Source organism: Engraulis encrasicolus, chromosome 1, assembly GCF_034702125.1.
Source record: "Engraulis encrasicolus isolate BLACKSEA-1 chromosome 1, IST_EnEncr_1.0, whole genome shotgun sequence".
NCBI classification, from domain to species: Eukaryota; Metazoa; Chordata; class Actinopteri; order Clupeiformes; family Engraulidae; genus Engraulis; species Engraulis encrasicolus.
The window spans coordinates 11,259,797-11,280,530 of NC_085857.1; the positions used below are offsets into that span (position 1 = coordinate 11,259,797).

The window sequence follows — 20,734 nt, forward strand, 5'->3', positions numbered from 1 at the left end:
GATGTGGCCCCTGGGGGGCCGAGTGATGTTGGTAGAGGGCAGGGGAATGGAGACTAACCCGTGGTGAATCCTGATCCGATGACAGTCCGTTCTGTGTCACTTGCTCTCCTTCCCTGTAGAGATGAAAAGAGAGTGAGAGAGAGAGAGCGAGAGCGAGAGCAGGAGCGAGAGAGAGAGAGAGAGAGAGAGAGAGAGAGAGAGAGAGAGAGAGAGAGAGAGAAAGAGTCGGAGAGATTGCAAAAGACAATAGATTGAGTAAAAATTCTACACACTTAACAACCTGCTTAATGACTGCATTAATGCATGATACTCTACTCTACTAAGGACATAGCCTCCATGAACACGCGAAGACACACATTCCATGATGAGCACTTGTTTCTTTATGTTAGCTCTGTATCTCTCACTTTCGTATCCTTTCTTTGTTTTCCTTCCTACCCCTTACACCTTCCTTCATCCACCTATCCTTTCTTTTTCCAAGTACATAAGGTAACACTTCATTTTAGGGATACATCTATTAGCACTAATACATACAATGCACCTGTATAAGTAACTTGTAAGGCATTACATGTACTAAGCAAAATCAAACATTTGTTAGGCATGTATTCGCAAATGTCTTGTTCATGCACAATAAGGGATTTATTACCAATTTAACCTTAGTACGGCCCGAGTATGCCTTAACTTTTGCTTAGTGCAAGCCTTACAAGTTACTTATGCAGGCATTAACATTGTATGTATTAGTGCTAATACAGTGGTGCTCATATGTTTACATACCCCAGCAGAATATACGCTTTCTTGACGATTTCTCACAAAATATGAAGGATTACACAAAACCTTTTTTTTTCACTCAATGCTAGTGACTGGGTTAAGATATTTATTAGCAATCTTCTGTGTTTACTCTTTCAAAAGAATGATCACAACCCAAACTATCCAAATGACCCTGTTCAAAAGTTTACATACCCTAGTTTCTAATGCTGAATATGGCCCTGTTTAACATCAGGGACCGCTCTAAATTGTTTGTGGTAGTTGTGGATAAGGCTCTTAATGTTCTCAGATGACAAAACAGCACATTCTTCCTGGCAGAATTTTCCTGGTGAACCAGAAGCTATGTGTTGACGCCCAGGGGGCTGGGCTACACAATCCTTCTGGTACACCTGTGATTCGCTCTCCTCCTCCGTTTTCGAAATAACCGGGGCAGCACGACGAATCAGGATCGTAGGGAGGGATTTCAGTGGGTATGACGTTTATCGAACGCAACACCCTCCCCCAGGGTAGTTCGGCTGTGCCCGCCCCCTCCCTGAATCACAACAGTAATGGCGGCGTGCGAGGAGTTATCATGCGTCGGGATGGAAGCAGCAATTTCAGCGGTGTTATCCAAAATACCTCAAGTTGATTTTCTAAAGGACGTTGTTCTGTTTTGGTTCCCGACCTGGCAGCGCTTACGTGACGACACGTCCTACGTCACAAAGCTTCAACGTGAGCGGTCAAAGTGTCATGTCATTCATATGAGGTTGCTCCAACCGCGTGCAAGCATCTTTTGACTAAACCCCGCCTGCGGAGAGGCGTGAAAGGGCAGTGTGCCAGTAGCCTGTTACTTACAGGCTACTGGTTCACCAGGAAATGGCAGAATGGTTGTTTCCTATAATATTTTTGGGTGTCTTGCTGGAACCTCACATTTGAGGTTTCCCCTGAATGGCTCAATGATGTTGAGATCAGGAGAGTGAGACGGTCGCTCAAAAACTTCATTTTATTCTTTCTGAAGCTAATGACGGGTTGATTTGGCTTTCTGTGTTGAAATATTGTCATGTTGGCATGTCCAAACAATGGACCATGTGCAGTTTCAAGGCTGATGTGTGTCAAGTTTCCTCTAGTATTTTTCACAGGGCAATGTATTCATCATTCTGCGAGTATGGATCAAAAGTATAATGCATTTGTAACTCAAATGTCCCCATGACATCAGTGGTCCATGACCATGTTTCACAGAAGGGTATGGTGTAACTTTCATCATAGGCTCCATTGACTGTTCTCCAAATGGTACTGTTAATAGTGGCTGAAAAAAGTTCCATATTGATCTCATTTTTCCAAATGACATTGTCACAGGCATTCTGATGCTTCTCACTATGCTATTTGGTGTATTATGCAAAATAACATGTTTGCATTTTTAGTAATGGCTTTCTCCTGGCAACCCCCAACAGCCCATCTTTCCTCAAGTGCCTCTTTGCTGTACAGTTCAAAACATTTTTTCATGTTGTCCTATATTTCACCTGAAGTTATTTTTTCGTTGTCCTATACCTCCTGAACAATTTCCCTTGCAATGATCATTGCAATGCAATGCGATTCCCTTGCTCAATGGCTTGATTTCAACCAAACCCCCTCATATTGCATTTCTGAATTGGGTAACACTTCCAAATAAGGGGCCATAATTAACAGCAAAGTAGCTATAACCTAATACTTTAGTAAGGGTTAATAATCATTACTTAACGCCACATTAGACACATATTAATTGTTATTAATGCATATGTCAAACATTAGCAAGCAGTTACTTAACTATTAGATAACTATTACCTTGTGTTACAAGTTCATAGCATAAAAAATATTTAACTAATAGATAAGTAAGGGTACAGTAATAGTTAAGTAGCTATTAGGTCATACTTAACTAAGGACCTAAATTATCACTTACTTAATACATAAGTAAGGCATAACTAATGAATAAATAATACCGAAATATTGTCTGTAGATTGAGTACCCATCATGCACTGCACTTCTTGGAGCTAATATTTTCAGACATTAACTTAATTATCACAAAGGAATGGTTTAGTTTCGCTTCAAAACTATTACTCTTCATAATGTTCTGCATTTATTGTAGGGTTTTTACCATTAAAACTAATAAGTGGTATATGAACAAATTACATCTCATCACCCCACCATCATTGAGAAGTGTACGTCCAGTCATTGCTATATAATGGCTCCTGTTGCTTTTAATGCAGTGATTTGAACGAGTGAACGCTAGATGTCACAGTAAATGAATTACTTAACTATTAGGTATGCACAGCCAACTCTATTATAGGCCTAAGGGTCCCAAACACCAATATCTATCCATTAATTAACTAATTATCCTCAGCCAACTCTATTATAAGGGTCCCAACTCCCAATATTTATGTATTATTTATACATTAGTTATGCCGTACTTTTGCTTTAAGTAAGTATTAATTTTCGTCCTTAGTTAAGTATGACCTGATAGCTACTTAACTATTAACTGTGCCCTTACTTATCTATTAGTTAAATAATAATATGCTATTGTTATCTAATAGTTAAGTAACTGCTTACTAATGCTCAACAAATGCATTAATAACAATTAATATGTGTCTAATATGGCGTTAAGTCATGCCAGGTTATAGCTACTTTACTGTTAATTATGGCCCCTTATTTGGAAGTGTTACCTTGAATTGAAATTCCAACAGTGCCAACATGACAATATTTCGACACAGAAAGCCAAATCAACCCGTCATTACCTTCAGAAAGAATAAAATTAAGGTTTTTGAGTGACCATCTCACTCTCCTGATCTCAACATCATTGAGCCACTCAGGGAAAACCTCAAATGTGAGGTTCCAGCAAGACACCCAAAAATATTATAGGAAACAACTGTTCTGCCAGGAAGAATGTGCTGTTTTGTCATCTGAGAATATTAAGAGCCTTATCCACAACTACCACAAACAATTTAGAGCGGTCCTTGATGTTAAAAAGAGCCATATTCCGCATCAGAAACTAGGGTATGTAAACTTTTGAACAGGGTCATTTGGGTAGTTTGGGGTGTGATCATGCTTTTGAAAGAGTAAACACAGAAGATTGCTAATAAATATCTTAAGCCAGTCACTAGCAATGAGTGAAAAAAAAGGTTTTGTGTAATCCTTCATATTTTGTGAGAAATCGCCAAGAAAGTGTATATTCTGCTGGGGTATGTAAACATATGAGCACCACTGTAGATGTATCCCTAAAATAAAGTGTTACCGTACATAATTGTGGGGGTACACTGTGCCTAACATGCCGTACCATAAATGGGCACTTATGCCCTTGGTTACCCACGCTTGAAACTGGCCTGGGTCATTTCCCAACCCTCCAACATCTCTCTCCCATCCAGTCTTCTCGGCACTTTCCTATCACGATTAAAGGACCAGTTCAGTCAATTTCAACAAGCAGTTGTAATGCTCACACTACCTTGAACTTGTCAGTATCTGAGGTTATTTTCCCTTCTTCTTCAGCCTTTTCCAACATCTTGGTCATTGTAATGGGGGCAGCGCTTTGTTTACATTTCAAAAAAACATTTTTATTTATTCCCAAAAACATCCGAAAGGTTATGCAACATCAGCTGACACCGAACAACCAGCGGTACCTTTTGGGAAAATATTTGGAGTAGACCTATGTTAATTAATTTTTTTTTTTAAACAAACGCTGCCCCCATTAGAACAACTCATATCTCGGAAAGGGCTTAGTCTAAAAATATGGCATCACCGGTTACTGACAAGTCAAGGGTAGCGTGAGCAATACAACAGCATATTGAAATTGACTGAACTGGTCCTTTAAGTCTCAAATGTCTCTTTTCCACTGCCGTTTTTCTGGTAGGCCTACAGCTCAACACAGCGCGACCTGGCTGGCATTTTTTGCTTTCCGAATAGGCACGACACCACTCAATCGTTATGTAAAAAGTGGCGACCAAGTCCTGCTGTGTCGAACTGTAGGCCTACCAGAAAACCGGCAGTGAAAAAGAGGCAAAAATGCCCTAAAAACAAAAAAGAAAAGATAGTGGTTATGGATAATGGCTGTGGTCCTACCTCTGCACCTCCTGTGCCACTGGCTCGGGGCTGGGGGGTTTTCTCCTCCTCTCCTCCTCCTCTTGCTGTCTTCTCACTTCCAGTAATTCCAACTGCAGACATACAGACACACGGCACACAGTGAGGCGGCAGCGGAACACACGCGAGGGACGCCGACTCCTTGTCAGGCACAGGCACAAACACATGTCCTCCCTCGCCAAAAAAAAAACAGGGCTCTCTCTCTCTGTGTTTCTCACACTTTCCAAGTGAGACAACACCAAACAAACACGCACATGTACAATACACAGACCCAGCTGACTGGAAAGCAACACTGTTTGTTGGAAATGGTTATACCGTGTGGTTGCACGTTTTTCTCGTTTGTGGAGTGGCCTGCTTGATGAGAACCACACCTAGGGCTCATTCCAATATGCAGACTTCCGTCCTTCCTTGCTCACTTGCCTGCTTGTGACCTCATGAGGATGTCACCGATGATGGAAAATAAAATATCTTGCAAGAGCACAATTTGAATGTCATTTCCTCATTTGCAATTGGGATGGTGAATGAAGAACAGTCCCCCAAAAATTGTTGTGGCTAGGCTGAGAGCGGGGAAACTTGAGTGTTTTCTCCACGGAGGCGGGGCATCAGCAACATGCGAGGCCACAAGCACAAGTGGAGGAGGGAAGTCTGCATATTGGAATGCACCCCTAGACACAGTGTGTGTGTGTGTGTGTGAGAGAGAGAGAGAGAGAGAGAGAGAGAGAGAGAGAGAGAGAGAGAGAGAGAGAGAGAGAGATTTTGTATGTGTGTGTGTGTGTGCGTGTGTGTGTGCGTATGCGTGTGTGTGCGTGCGTGCGTCTGTTTGTATGCGGTGTAGGAACTGAAAAAGCAGAAGTGATAACCATATGGGGAAAAGGCATGGGAACCCGATACAGGTTAGCAGGATATCACACCCACACAACTGAGGCTCACACTTGCACATTCATATATTACATGTCATCACCTACCGGCACGAAAAAATACACCCACACACATACTGTTGCATGCTTGCACGCTTGTGCACAAAACACACGCACAAAAAGGCTAAACTATCCACACACCCACTGTAATCAGACACACACACACAACCGAACCAATCTTCTCCAGACACGCACACACTTTCTCTCACTCTCTCTTTTCTCTCTCTTTTCTCTCTTTCTCTCTCTCTCTCTCTCTCTCTCTCTCTCCACCCACCGTAGTCAGTCTCTCCAGTGCGCTGAATCTCTCCTCCCAGGTGGCGGCGGACTTCTCGAAGGCCTCGTGCCTCTTGATCAGCTTCTCCACCTCGTCCACGCTCTGGCCAGCCACATTACTCGACAGGTAGGGCTCTTGGCCCAGCAGCCACGCCTCCGCCACCCCCGCGTCACGGCCAAACTGGTGCACCTCCAGAACTAGAGGAAGAGAAAGAGAAAAACATTTTTTAAAAAAAATATACTTTTAGGGGCTTTTTATGCCTTTATTTGATAGGACAGTCTGAGATGGTGACAGGAAGCGAGTGGGACAGAGAGACGGGGTGGGATTGGGAAATGACCCCGGCCGGACTCGAACCGGGGTCCCCATGGGCATGCAAGCCCATATGTGGGGGGCTTTGCGCACTGCGCCACAGTGTCCCCCTGAAGAGAAAAACATTTCATAGATGTACAACATTCATTATGTCTTTATCTTCTTTAACCCTGCATCCTGAGACGACTGGTGGTGAAAAGAAGAAGACAAGAGGAAAAATCCATTGTGTTAGAGAGAGAGAGCGAGAGAGAGAGAGAGAGAGAGAGAGAGAGAGAGAGAGATAGAGAAAAATTCGTATTTCATGACATTTATTTACATGCCTTGTCACCATCTTTCAAAAAACTTCACATTCACTTTCAAAAGGTGGCTACAATATATGTCAAAATCACATTCTTATTTAGAGGATAGCCCCTTGAGATGACCATCTTGTTTTCGAGAGGTCTTCACATGAGTAGCCTTTGTGAATGAGTAAACTCTGGTTCTCTTTTACCAGAACACCAACAGGAGTTACAGTTTTGCTTTCACTGTGCGGGAAGTGCACACGCTGTAGCTGTGATACATATATTGATGAAAACACTTTCCATTTCAAAATCCTTTCTCTTGCCCATGACAACCCAATGATATAAAAACCCAGTGTAGGATTGTCCATGTCCCTGGCTGCGTCTGAATGCTAAATATGAAATTGTGGTTGAGGAGCAGAGTGGCCAATCACACGCTGAGGTCAAATGCGGACAAACAACGGAACCCTTTCACCATGAACCAATCACAACACAGATATTTTAGGCATGAACCCAGAGACTCAGGGTCCTTACCCGTATCCTAACTCCCATCCTCTCAGGGTTCTTACCCGTATCCTAACTCCCATCCTCCCTTGTGCTTGTGGCCTTGTGATGACGTCGCAAGGTGTCATTGACGACAGAAGTTTAATTCAATATCTCAGAAAAGCGTAATTCAACTGTCATTTTCTCAGTTGGAATCGAGATGTTGAATGGGAAAAGTCCCCCCAAAAATGCTGTTGTGGATAGGTTTACAGTGGGGAAACTTTAATATTTTCTCCACAGAGGCTGGGCATCGGCGAAGCATGAGGCCACAAACACATGGAGTGCGTTGCAATATGCGACCTTGCCTCCTCCACTTGCCTCCTCCACTTGCCTCCTCCACTTGCTTCTCGTCATGACGACATCACTGACAACAGCATTATTTTTCAATATCTTGCAAAAGCTCAATTGTAGAGTCTTTGTCTCATTTGCAATTGGAATGGTGAATGAAAAACAGTCCCTCAAAAGTTGCTGTGGCTAGGCTGACAGCTGGGAAACTTTATCGTTTTCTCCACGGAAGAGGGGCTAGGAGGCGGAACGAGGAGACAAGCGCAAGTGGAGGAGGCAAAGTCGCATATTAAGATGCACTCATGGTTGAGGACCGGAGAGTTGGGGTAACGGAATGCAGCCACAGCTTCAGGGGACCCAGTCAGTGTATCGGAGTGTGGGAAGGAACAAAAGCAAGCAATACTATCAGTGACAATGACCTTTTCTGCAGACCCAACAAGCCAGTTGTGATTATGCCTTTAATTAAATTATGCTAATGTATTCAATGGGGCTGCCAGAACGGAGCAGATTCATTTTTCAGCAATCTGTTCCAGAGCCAAGGATACGGCCGAGTTGTGACTGCACAACGGCGAAAACAGCAGGAAAATGAATGCATGTGCATTTTGTGTTGAGGAGTATTCTATGGTGGCAGCTGTTTTATGCATATTCAGGTTGAAAAATAAGGAATTCTTGATTAATCAGAAACTGTCATGTGTATGAAGAAGTAAGCACAAGGGAGCCAAAATAATTTGCACTCTCTTGACAAATTTTCTCATTGGTTTTAGAGGCTTTTAGGCAATTAGTAGAATGTGCTCAAGCTCATTATTTTGATGGAAAATGAAGACATTTGTTACAGTTTATAGACTTTCTGTAACTCTTCCATTAACATACACGATTCATTTTTCACTTTGAACACAAGATCAGTTACAATGTAGAAAAAAAAAACTGTTTGGAAGCAACTTGGTGGGCATTGTAGTGCAAAACTGAAGTAAGCATAAAATAACATGAGCTGGATGCTAAAATGCTTAATCACTACCTGATGATGAAGAAACATTTAAGGACACCTCTGGACGCTGGAATCAAAGGCTGTCTATGTCTGACAGACATTAACCAATCAGGATACTTACTCAATCTTAGCCACTCCCATCTGTCCTCCCACTTGTCAATCATCTCTTTCCTCTTGTCCGTCAACTGTAGCAACTTCTCTTTAATCTGCAAGAGAGCAGGTAGAACCATGAGAAAAAAAAAAAACTTGCAATGAACTCTCAAAACAAGCAGTATTTCTATTGGCATTTTATTGAAAAAGGTTTGAAGTCACTGAAATAAAGAAAGTCCTGGTTGCAGCAGACTTTTTCTCTTTTTATCTGGTCATTTGTTTGTCTTGCTCCCGGGTCAGGGGTGAGTTTCTCAAAAGAGAAGTGGTTAGCCTGTTAGCAACTTCGGTAGTTGCCAATGGGAAAATGCATTGAAAACAGCAAAGTAGCTACTGTAGTTAGCAACTTTGGTTTTGAGAAATTTACCCCAGACATTTGAATGTGTGGGAAGCTTTGAACCTTTACAGTACTACTTGGGGCCTTTTCCATTTCTAATTTGTACCCCTACCCCTACGCCTTCCCCTTGCCCCTCGTGCTTTCAAACGAAGCTGTAAGGTGTAGGGCTTGAAACGCAACCCCTACGAATTGAGATACCCCTTCAACAATCACGGAATGACACTCACAGCTGTCACTAATTCCGTGCATTAGGTTGACATTAATAGCGTTTTTTCATGTGCGTTTCACGGAGAAAAGGGCCATAACACATTAGGACAATGTTAAACTTAGTACAATGGAATAATTATTACCACTTTAAAACTGTCAATTGCGGTGAAAATACAGATATTTGTGTGCTGTTGTGGATGCCGTGGCTTGCTGCCAATTTTTAAAGGCATTCACAATGCATTCTGGGAAATCTGTCATAGCCCTCCTTCTGGAGTGTGGTGTTGGAAAATCTCTGTTCGGAGGGGTGGAAAGCCCTTCGCCGTACCCCTACCCCTCTGTCTTTTTTAAATTTATTTTTTTTGTATTTTTTGGGGGCTTTTCAGCCTTTATTGGTTTTTGTGAGACAGGATAGTGGAGGAGAGACAGGAAGCGAGCTGGGAGAGAGAGATAGGGAAGGACCGGCGAAGGACCCGGGCCGGGAATCGAACCCGGGTTGAACGAGTGGTAAACGTGTGCCCTACCATATCAGCCACGGTAGGGCCTCCCTACCCCTCTGTCTTAACGTGAATCGAGACGCCACTACCCCTACACGTGGACGCGCAAAACAGAGGGGAAGGGGAAAGGCGTATAGTAGGGCTAAGGGGTGTAATGGGATTGAGCCATACTCATCCCCTACATTGACAACTGGTAAATAACACAGGAAGTCACAGGACACTGAATAACTGGGGTGCAAAGAGCACAGGGATGAGTTTCTCAAAAGAGAAGTTGTTAGCCTGTTAGCAACTTCGGTAGTTGCCAATGGGAAAATGCATTGAAAACAACAAAGTAGCTAATGTAGTAAGCAACTTTGGTTTTGAGAAATTCATCCCAGAATTGCACAGGATGCCAGAGGACGGGGCGCCCACCTCTTCCGATGCGTAGTGCTTGCGTGCCAGCAGGGACTTGCCCAGCTCGATGCAGGCGGTGAAGCTGTCGTTTCGGGCGTCGATCTCCGCCTTGATGCCCTGGTGGTTGTTCATCAGGAGCTCCACAGAGGACACATCCCTACAGGAGGAAGAGGAAGAGCAATAGTGAGCAGAGAGGATTTTGGGTAATGGAGTTTAAATAGTATTTTAGGGACCTCAAACATTGTGGAATAGATGGATGTTTCAGGTTTCAGTCACAGATTTGCCACAGACCTGGATAGATTCTTTATTTACAACTCCCTCCCATTACAAATTAAATCCAACCTCAAATGCACCTCCTACATCCTCTCAATGTGAAGATTTCAACATTGCAGTGATATCTCATACATCAATGGAATATGCTATACATCTACTAGAAATTATTTTTCCCAGTTAGAATTTGTTGCTGATAAATATGGTGTGCATTAATTCTCTCTCTCTCTCTCTCTCTCTCTCTTTCTCTCTCTCTCTCTCTCTCTCTCTCTCTCTCTCTCTCTCTCTCTCTCTCTCTCTCTCTATTTCTCTCTCTCTCTCTCTCTGGGCAGTGGCTGTATGATGATGGGTAAATAGTGTTGAATAAGGACATTTTAAATCTCTCTCTCTCTCTCTCTCTCTCTCTCTCTCTCTCTCTCTCTCTCTCTCTCTCTCTCTCCCCCACCCCCCCCTCTCTCTCTCTCCCTCTCTCTCCATCTCTCTCTCCCTCCCTCCCCCTCTCACCTGGGCTTCTCCTGGGCCTCTCTCTCTCCCTCCCTCCCCCTCTCACCTGGGCTTCTCCTAGGCCTCGATGAGGCGTATGACGTCCTCCCTCCCTCCCCTTCTCACCTGGGCTTCTCCTGGGCCTCTCTCTCTCCCTCCCTCCCCCTCTCACCTGGGCTTCTCCTGGGCCTCGATGAGGCGTATGACGTCCTCCATCCACAGCATGAGGTCTCGCACCATGCTGAAGAAGCGGAACTTGTCTCCGGTGTCGAGGAGGCGCGCGCGGCGTCCGTCGCAGGCCTCCAGCAGGCTCCGCCAGGCCTCCAGCACCTCCCCCTCGCGCCGAGCGATGTCCTCCGCCTTGTCGCCCGCGTACGCCGACTGGAGACGCGCCGCATCCTCCTGCAGCTGCTTGACCTGCGGGGAGTGGGAAACGGAGGACGGAGGAGGAGGAGGAGGAGGAGGGGAGGGGAGGAATGGTAAAATGGTAAATGGACTGCATTTGTATAGCGCCTTTCCACTCCTTCGAGCACTCAAGGCACTTCACATTGTATGCCTCACATTCATCCATTCACACACCAGTGGCCATGGCTGCCACGCAGGGTACCACCCTGCCACCAGGAGCAACTTGGGGTTAAGTATCTTGCTCAAGGACACAACGATGGAGTCTGGCCAAGCGGGGCTCAAACCTGCAACCTATGGGTTGCCGAACGGCTCCTCTACCACCTGAGCTACCACCGTCCCTTCACTTACTTCAACACCATTCATTTCATGTAATTTTTCACATGCGAGGGCAGATAAAATGGATGAAGAAAAAACTTTGTTTTAGTTTTCTCTTTTTTTATTTTGCTATGTCTCCTCCTGAAGCTGAATATAGGGAAGAGAAAACTTGTTTTAAGTTTATTTTATATATACACTATACTGTACATATATATTCATTTTTATGCCTTTTATGTGATAGTGACAGTGGAGAATCGACAGGAAATGGGTATGAGAGAGAGATGGGGCAGGGTTGTGAACTGACCCAGGCCGGACTTGTGTTACCATGGGCATGCAAGCCCATATGTGCGGGGCTTAGCCAATTTTCGTTCTTATAACGTTCTTATATACACATATATTCTTATATAACGTTCTTATTTTGTGCTAACTATGCATCCCTCTGCAATTTCTTCAACTAAGAGGAGGAGATGAAGGACCTTAGTGATGCTGTACATTCTTGAGTGGAGCGAGATGAAATACTGGCGGAAAATACTTGAATAAGAAGGAAGTGCGGGAGTATTATCAAAGATTTCATTTCATTCATTCTGAACTCCAGCTAGGCTCCTAAAGTGGCATGGCAGCTATATGATGGCAGCTTAGAACCTAATGTCATATTGATTCTGGAAGAAGCTCCTTATGAGCTCTCTCTCCCTCATGCATCATCTCTGGTAGTATGGCAAGAACATCATTGCCGTAAGGATGACGACTCAAGACTTCTGAAGATTTTTTCTTGAAAGAGCTCCCTCTAGTGTATATCCAAAGAAATAGTGTCAATTTTTCAATAGTTTCCATTCCTCTCACCCATCTTCTGATTATCTGGCGTGTGTCCACTATACCCCCCCTGTGTGCCTACCCAGGTCCAGGTTACCATGCTTGAAGTCGGTGTGTATCCTCTTTTAACTCTCTACCATGTGCTAATACCTCCACACTGGAGTAAGTTTGTACAGTATATGTATGTAAACTTGTACTACTGTATATGTATTTATGTGTCTGTGTGTCCTTGTTTTGTGTATAGTACCTGTCATATGTGTACTTGTCCACTACCCACTTACGTGCCCAGGGCCTGGATGCGGTGTGCGGTGTGTGTGCATGCTCTGTTTTGTCTCCACCATGTTCAGATCCCTGCCCTTAACCCATTTAAGCCCAAAGCACCAGCAAAAGACGCCTAGTGAATGCCTGAGCCCTTTTTTGGGGAAAAGACGCCCTCAGCCTATAAAAACCTAAATATCTAAGCCTCCGAAGTACATAAAAACATGAAATCTCTCATCTTGCATTAGAATGCCTTAATTCATCTCTAACGCTCGCATTTTTAATAAAAAAACCCCCTCAAATCTCAAAAGTCTGAATTCAGCGTATATGTCGCTCCAAAATGCAGCATACTGTATGCAGCATCAAGCAGCAATGCTACACGGATCCATTGACTTTCACTAGCTTAGCGACATACTCCCTCTTTACCTTCGCCAAGACAAAGTCGGCGAAGGTTATGTTTTGACCGCCGTGTATTTATTTATTTATTTGTTAATATGTTTGTATGTACTTCGTATAACTCAGACAGAACTGAGCCGATTTTTATGAAATTTAGTGGGATGATTGGTCATGACCCAAGGAACAATCGATTAGTTTTTGGGAGTGATTGGGTCAAAGGTCAAAGGTCAAGGTCAAAATGTTTGTTTGTACTTCGTATAACTCAGACAGAACTGAGCCGATTTTTATGAAATTTAGTGGGAGGATTGGTCATGACCCAAGGAACAATCGATTAGTTTTTGAGAGTGATTGGGTCAAAGGTCAAGGTCAAGGTCAAAAAAGTAAATTGAGCCGATTTTTATGAAATTTAGAGGGATGATTGGTCATGACCCAAGGAACAATCAATTACTTTTTGGGAGTGATTGGGTCAAAGGTCAAAGGTCAAGGTCAAGGTCACGAAAAGGTCAAAAACGTAAATTGAGCCGATTTATATGAAATTTACTGGGATGATTGGTCATGACCCAAAGAACAATCGATTACTTTTTGGGAGTGATTGGGTCAAAGGTCAAGGTCACGAAAAGGTCAAAAACATAAATTCAGCCGATTTTTATGAAATTTCCTGGGATGATTGGTCATGACCCAAGGAACAATCAATTACTTTTTGGGAGTGATTGGGTCAAAGGTCAAGGTCAAGGTCACGAAAAGGTCAAAAACGTTTTTCTTTGCCAAGCACTACATGCCAGAACAACGTGTGCATGCGGAATTGAGTAAGAGGTCAAGACTGGGCCAAATATGTAATATTACGATATTCTGGTCCGATTTAAATGAAACTAACACCAAAATTTGGAGAATGTTATGCCCCACACTCTGAAGATGGCCTGAAAAAAAATAAGTGGCGTAGGCGAAGGTTTGCGCTCTACCGAGTGCCCATTCTAGTTTAACTTGTCTTAAAGCAAGACAACGGCTTACATGAAAAATAAGACACTTTACCACCTTTATAAACCCTGGCCAACGATTTTAACGGTATTAAGCCCCAAAATAGTGGCATACGCCTTTAAGGGGTTCATGTGGATATGTATGTCTTCAAGTGTGCTTGCATGTGTGTAATGTGTCTACAGTACTAGCCCATACCTGCGTTCCCAGGGCCTGGATGTCGTGTTCGAAGGTGGTGTGTGTGTGTGTGTGTGTGTGTGTGTGTGTGTGTGTGTGTGTGTGTGTGTGTGGGTGTGTGTGTGTGTGTCTCATTACCTGCGTGCCCAGGGCCTGTATGTCGTGTTGGAAGGTGGTGTGTGTGTGTGTGTGTGTCTCTTTACCTGCGTGCCCAGGGCCTGGATGTCGTGTTCGAAGGTGGTGTGTGTGTGTGTGTGTGTGTGTGTGTGTGTGTGTGTCTCTTTACCTGCGTGCCCAGGGCGTGTATGTCGTGTTGGAAGGTGGTGTGTGTGTGTGTGTGTGTGTGTGTGTGTGTGTGTGTGTGTGTGGGTGTGTGTGTGTGTGTCTCATTACCTGCGTGCCCAGGGCCTGGATGTCGTGTTCGAAGGTGGTGTGTGTGTGTGTGTGTGTGTGTGTGTGTGTGTGTCTCTTTACCTGCGTGCCCAGGGCCTGTATGTCGTGTTGGAAGGTGGTGTGTGTGTGTGTGTGTGTGTGTGTGTGTGTCATTACCTGCGTGCCCAGGGCCTGGATGTCGTGTTCGAAGGTGGTGTGTGTGTGTGTGTGTGTGTCATTACCTGCGTGCCCAGGGCCTGGATGTCGTGTTCGAAGGTGTGTAATGTGGATACGTATGTCTACAGTATGTGTGTGTGTGTGTGTGTGTGTGTGTGTGTCATTACCTGCGTGCCCAGGGCCTGGATGTCGTGTTCGAAGGTGGTGTGTGTGTGTGTGTGTGTGTGTGTGTGTGTGTGTGTGTGTGTGTCTCTTTACCTGCGTGCCCAGGGCCTGGATGTCGTGTTCGAAGGTGGTGTGTGTGTGTGTGTGTGTGTGTGTGTGTGTCTCTTTACCTGCGTGCCCAGGGCCTGGATGTCGTGTTCGAAGGTGGTGTGTGTGTGTGTGTGTGTGTGTGTGTGTGTGTCTCATTACCTGCGTGGCCAGGGTCTGGATGTTGTGTTCGAAGGTGTGTAATGTGGATACGTATGTCTACAGTGTGTGTCTACAGTGTGTGTGTGTCTCTTTACCTGCGTGCCCAGGGCCTGGATGTCGTGTTCGAAGGTGGTGTGTGTGTGTGTGTGTGTGTGTGTGTGTGTGTCATTACCTGCGTGCCCAGGGCCTGGATGTCGTGTTCGAAGGTGGTGTGTGTGTGTGTGTGTGTGTGTGTGTGTGTGTGTGTGTCTCTTTACCTGCATTCCCAGGGCCTGGATGTCGTGTTGGAAGGTGGTGTGTGTGTGTGTGTGTGTGTGTGTGTGTGTGTGTGTCTCTTTACCTGCGTGCCCAGGGCCTGGATGTCGTGTTCGAAGGTGGTGTGTGTGTGTGTGTGTGTGTGTGTGTGTGTGTGTCTCATTACCTGCGTGCCCAGGGCCTGGATGTCGTGTTCGAAGGTGTGTAATGTGGATACGTATGTCTACAGTATGCGTGTGTGTGTGTGTGTGTGTGTGTGTGTGTCTCATTACCTGCGTGCCCAGGGCCTGGATGTCGTGTTCGAAGGTGGTGTGTGTGTGTGTGTGTGTGTGTGTGTGTGTGTGTGTGTGTCATTACCTGCGTGCCCAGGGCCTGGATGTCGTGTTCGAAGGTGGTGTGTGTGTGTGTGTGTGTGTGTGTGTGTGTGTGTGTGTGTGTCATTACCTGCGTGCCCAGGGCCTGGATGTCGTGTTCGAAGGTGGTGTGCATCCTCTGCAGGGTCTCCACAGTGTTCTGGTCCCTGCCCAGCTCCTCCGGCAGCCTCTTGTGCTTCTCCAGCACGCGGCTCAGGATCTCCTTGGCGTCGTGGTAGAACTTGTGCAGCTCGTACGAGGCCGCCAGGATCTGTGTACGCGTGTCGATCAGCTCCAACAGGTCGGCCCACGCCTCGTTCAGACCGTCCTTTTGTAGAACAGAAACAAAAAACAGTACATTTCATTTAGCATGCACTGTAAATTATATTTTAGAATAAGCCTCCTTTGTAGTATACAATCAAATTACATTCAGCATTCTTTGTAGTGCACAATTACCATTAATCACGATACACATCCTGTGTAGTATGAATTGCATTACATTTCACGAATCATCAGTATTTATCCACCGCTAGGTACAATTATTTCAGTACAGGGTAACGGTGACAGTCCCTGGAGGAACGTGGGGTCACGTTGGCCATGAACAACAGTATGGGAGACCACACACATTATTCCTACTGGTATGGGATTTGAACCTTCAACCCTAAACCTGACAAGAGTATTCATGTTTATCGTACCTTCCACTCGGCCACAGTGGCTGCGTCGGCATGTCCAGCGTTGATAAGCTCGTCTGCCATGCGGTTCACAGAGTCCACGCGCTCCTGCCCGATGGTGCCCGTGTCCCGGGCGAACTCGCGGAAACGCTCCTGCAACATCTGGAAGAGGAAGGAAGGAAAAAACGGTTGGGGATTATAAAAGGAAAAATCTAGTTCAGGAATACTAATCAGTATATCTGTTAGGTTGCCCTGTCCAGTAGTAGGTATATGCATGTTGGCAGTGGAACAGTCTCTTATTTAAACTGCAGAGACACCCTTCATGGCTTGGCACCCTCTTACCTGCCTGATCTTTTAAAAATGCACTCCCCCTCCAGGGGCCTCAGGTCAGTTGACCAAGGCCTCCTAATCGTGCCCCCCTCCAGACTGAAGAGTAGAGGAGACAGAGCCTTTGCGGTCATAGGCCCAAAACTCTGGAACGAGCTCCCAGCCCACATACGTTCGGCCCCATCCCTATCGTTTTTTAAAAACCATCTTAAGACACATTTTTATGCCTTAGCTTTTAACTCTTTATAAACTTCTAAGTTTTTCTTATCTAGTGTTTTACTTATTGTTTGCCCTTCTTTTAATTTGTTACATGAGCCCTCTGTAGTTAATTGGCACCTTAATTAGCCTCTTTTTATTTTTTTCAGACACTTCTTGTATATATGCACTTTCCATTGGTTATTATTGTTATTAAGTGCTTCAAAGATTACACTGTTTCTATGTTTATTTTTATTTTTTGTTGTCTTTGTGTGTCTTAAGGGGTCCTCAAGTCCTTTTATCTGCCTGTCCAGCACTTTGGTCAGCTATCTTGTTGTATTTTAAAGTGTTCTATAAATAAACTTTGACTTGACCTCTGAGGTGCTCGTTATGCAGATATTTTAGAATCCGCATATCCGGTTACGTATAGACATGACATATAATAATAATAATAATAATAATAATAATTGTATTTGTATAGCACAGTGTCATACAACTCAAAGTGCTTAACAAATGGGGAAAAAAAACATTGTTAGAGATAGATTTAAAAGGAGAGGTATAGAGGAGAGGCAGAAAAAGCAGGAAGGCAGAGGAAGAAGAGATAGACAGAGAATGTAGAGTCATAAGGTCAACGTAGGTTAGGACCAGGATTCTTAGATGTGTAAGGTCCATAGTGGCTGGGCCTATCATAAGTCATAGATAGTCACACAGAGATTGGGCGCTCAGGTGCGGATAGAAATGCAAACTCCATCGTAGCAGGTGCGTTTTAGCCCCCTAAATGGGATATTTCTAAAACCGGACTTTTGAAATGCGCATTCTAAAACTCTGTTTATGTGTAAACAAGAGGCCACAACCCATGCGCTTTCAAAATATCCACATACGTGTAAACAGCTTCTCAGAGAGGACACCGTTGGAGAGAGATTGTCTTGTTAGGAGGGAAGGTATTGGGAAGGATTACGCATGAAAACGATATGTCTACGCCCATAAACTTTGGCTGTCTAAACTGGTAGCAGGAACACATATGCTCCAACTTAACTAATCACACACACACACACACACACACACACACACACACACACACACACACACACACACACACACACACACACACACACACACACACACACACACACACTACACATGCACAGACACACACACTACACACACACACACACACACACACACACACACACACACACACACACACACACACACACACACACACACACACACACACACACACACACACACACACACACACACACACACACACACACTACACATGCACAGACACACACTACACACCCTATGCTGTTCTCTCCCGTTCTCCTTGAGGGGTGGCTGTGGCTGAGCTAGCTTATTGACTGATGGGGACTTTATGAATGCGAGCTGGATTCAATTTTCCAAATGGCCGTAAGTGCTGCCTGCCGTGTGTGTGTGTGTGTGTGTGTGTGTGTGTGTGTGTGTGTGTGTGTGTGTGTGTGTGTGTGTGTGTGTGTGTGTGTGTGTGTGTGTGTGTGTGTGTGTAAGTGCTGCCTGGGCCTCGTTTAGGAAATGAGCAGCAGAGGGGGATGACCGAGACAGCCATGAATCAAATCAATCTCACCGTTAAACCGTGCGAGCGTGTGTGTGTGTGTGTGTGTGTGTGTGTGTGTGTGTGTGTGTGTGTGTGTGTGTGTGTGTGTGTGTGTGTGTGTGCGTGTGTGTGTGTGTGTGTGCTCGCGTGCGTGCGTGCGTGCGTGCGTGCGTGCGTGCGTGCGTGCGTTTATGTGTGTGTGAGAGAGAGAGTGTTGAATCTGAAAGATGAATGTTGCAGTACTTACTGTAAGTAGTTTTGTGCTATTCTCTCAAACTGCGGTTAATAACTCCAATATACTACAAGTCTGTGACATACAGTAGATGATTATGTGCAGATGCGCCCATTCCTAATCCTTATGCCCCGTGTACATCGAAGACGAACTAAGCGACCTGTGCGGCGGAAGTCATTGTTTCTCTATGGAGGGAAGGCGAATAAAGCTACCAGAGCGAATTCGCCAGGAGCGAAGCTTCTTGAGCAACCAGGGCGAATTTTGACGATTAAACTCAAGATAATCTTAAGCGAATTCGCTATGACGCGGTTCGGCGAAAACCAATTGGAACGTTCATATCGAGGAATGTCCCAGGCTGTCAAGACAGAGACGTTGTGTGATTAGCTGAATCAAACATGTCAGTGCAGCGTCCAGAGCGAATAAAACGAATTCATGGCGAAACTTCTTCAACCACCCCAGCTACCTGGGTCGCGTAGGTAGCGCTTGATGTACATGTACTGTACATACGGTAGTGCAGGGGTATTCAATTAAATATCATCGAGGGCCAGTTTTTCAAATTCCTCCCAGTAAAGGGGCCGAACTATACATATGTATTATAGTTGCCGACTGTCAATGTAAAAAAAAATAGGGGACACTTCAATGAGGCGGGGGGTCTGGGGGTCCTCCTCCAGAAATGTTGCATTTCTTAGATGTAATTTCCTGCATTTTTAACATCCCCTGTTCCTATTTCAGCTTGATACGGAACCCGTACTTTTATCTCTAAATTACGATTCTGTATTTCAAGGGGCTTGTCGGGGGCCAGAACCTTGCCGTCCAAGGGCCGCATCTGGCCCCAGGGCCGCCATTTGAATAGCCCTGCTGTAGTGTGTGTATGTGTGTATCTGTGTGCATGCCTGTGTAGCATGTGTGCGTGGCTCTGTTACTGTTTTCAGGTGGACCAGAGTGGTGCCGGTGCCCTGTTCCCGCACCAGTTACGTTTGGAACTCAAGTGTTTACTTGTGAACCTCCGCGTTCATACCGGACTCTGAAGTTTTCCGTATATGTGACCATTTTGCCTCTTTTCCACTAGCGTTTTTCCGGGTAGGACAACAGCTCGACACAGCATGACTCGGCCTCCACTTTTTGCTTTACGATTAAGCTGTGTTAAGCTGTGCCTACTGGAAAAGCAAAAAGTGGCGGGACAGTTGCGTTGTGTCGAGCTGTAGGCCTACCAGAAAAAACGCCAGTGGAAAAGAGGCATTTGTTACCCGGTTGAACAAGCTGGCGTCCACGTCATGGTTCCAAGAGAAAAAAAGCATATTTTTCCCTTTGCATCGTGAACCAACTGTCCAGTTCCTGATCGCTCAGGGGTGAGTTTCTCAAAAGAGAAGTTGTTAGCCTGTTAGCAACTTTGGTAGTTGGCAATAGGAAAATGCATTGAAAACAACAAAGTAGCTAATGTAGTAAGCAACTTTGGTTTTGAGAAATTCACCCCAGCATTGCCTCATGAACATGCCAGTGGGTTCGACATCAGGTGTGAGAACAGACACCGGCACAGATCTCTGTCAGCCTGAACGTGCCTAAAGGGGTGTGCACACTGCACAGTGTTTTTGTGCGTGTGTACTTAATACAGTTTATTATAAGTATTTGTGTGTGTGTGAGTGTGTCTGTCTTCCTCATCATAACGTGTTCGTAGTCCTGATCTGGCCACCACCTCCCTCTCTGCCCTTGTGTGTGTGTGTGTGTGTGTGTGTGTGTGTGTGTGTGTGTGTGTGCGCGTGTGTGTTATTCTCCTCACCGTGACGTGTTCGTAGTCCTGTCCCAGTTCGTGTGATCCGGCCACCACCTCCCTCTCTGCCCATGTGTGTGTGTGTGTGTGTGTGTGTGTGTGTGTGTGTGTGTGTGTGTCTTCCTCACCGTGACGTGTTCGTAGCCCTGCCCCAGTTCGTGTGATCCGGCCACCACCTCCCTCTCTGCCCATGTGTGTGTGTGTGTGTGTGTGTGTCTTCTCACTGTGACGTGTTTGTAATCCTGCCCCATTTTGTGTGGCACCACCTCCCTCTCTACCCGTGTGTGTGTGTGT

At 45.1% G+C, this 20,734-nt stretch overlaps 1 protein-coding gene across 1 annotated transcript in view; it reads right to left on the reverse strand.

Moving 5' to 3' along the window:
• sptbn1 (spectrin, beta, non-erythrocytic 1) overlaps positions 1-20,734 on the reverse strand; it is a 248,404-nt gene that overhangs the window by 11,976 nt on the left and 215,694 nt on the right. Inside the window, exons 29-36 of the mRNA XM_063197311.1 lie at positions 16,367-16,504; positions 15,763-15,999; positions 10,940-11,184; positions 10,033-10,171; positions 8,558-8,642; positions 6,037-6,233; positions 4,828-4,919; positions 59-113 (exon numbers count right to left, since the gene is read on the reverse strand). Of these exons, the coding sequence (XP_063053381.1) occupies positions 59-113; positions 4,828-4,919; positions 6,037-6,233; positions 8,558-8,642; positions 10,033-10,171; positions 10,940-11,184; positions 15,763-15,999; positions 16,367-16,504 (1,188 nt within the window). The remainder of the gene's footprint in view (positions 1-58; positions 114-4,827; positions 4,920-6,036; positions 6,234-8,557; positions 8,643-10,032; positions 10,172-10,939; positions 11,185-15,762; positions 16,000-16,366; positions 16,505-20,734) is intronic.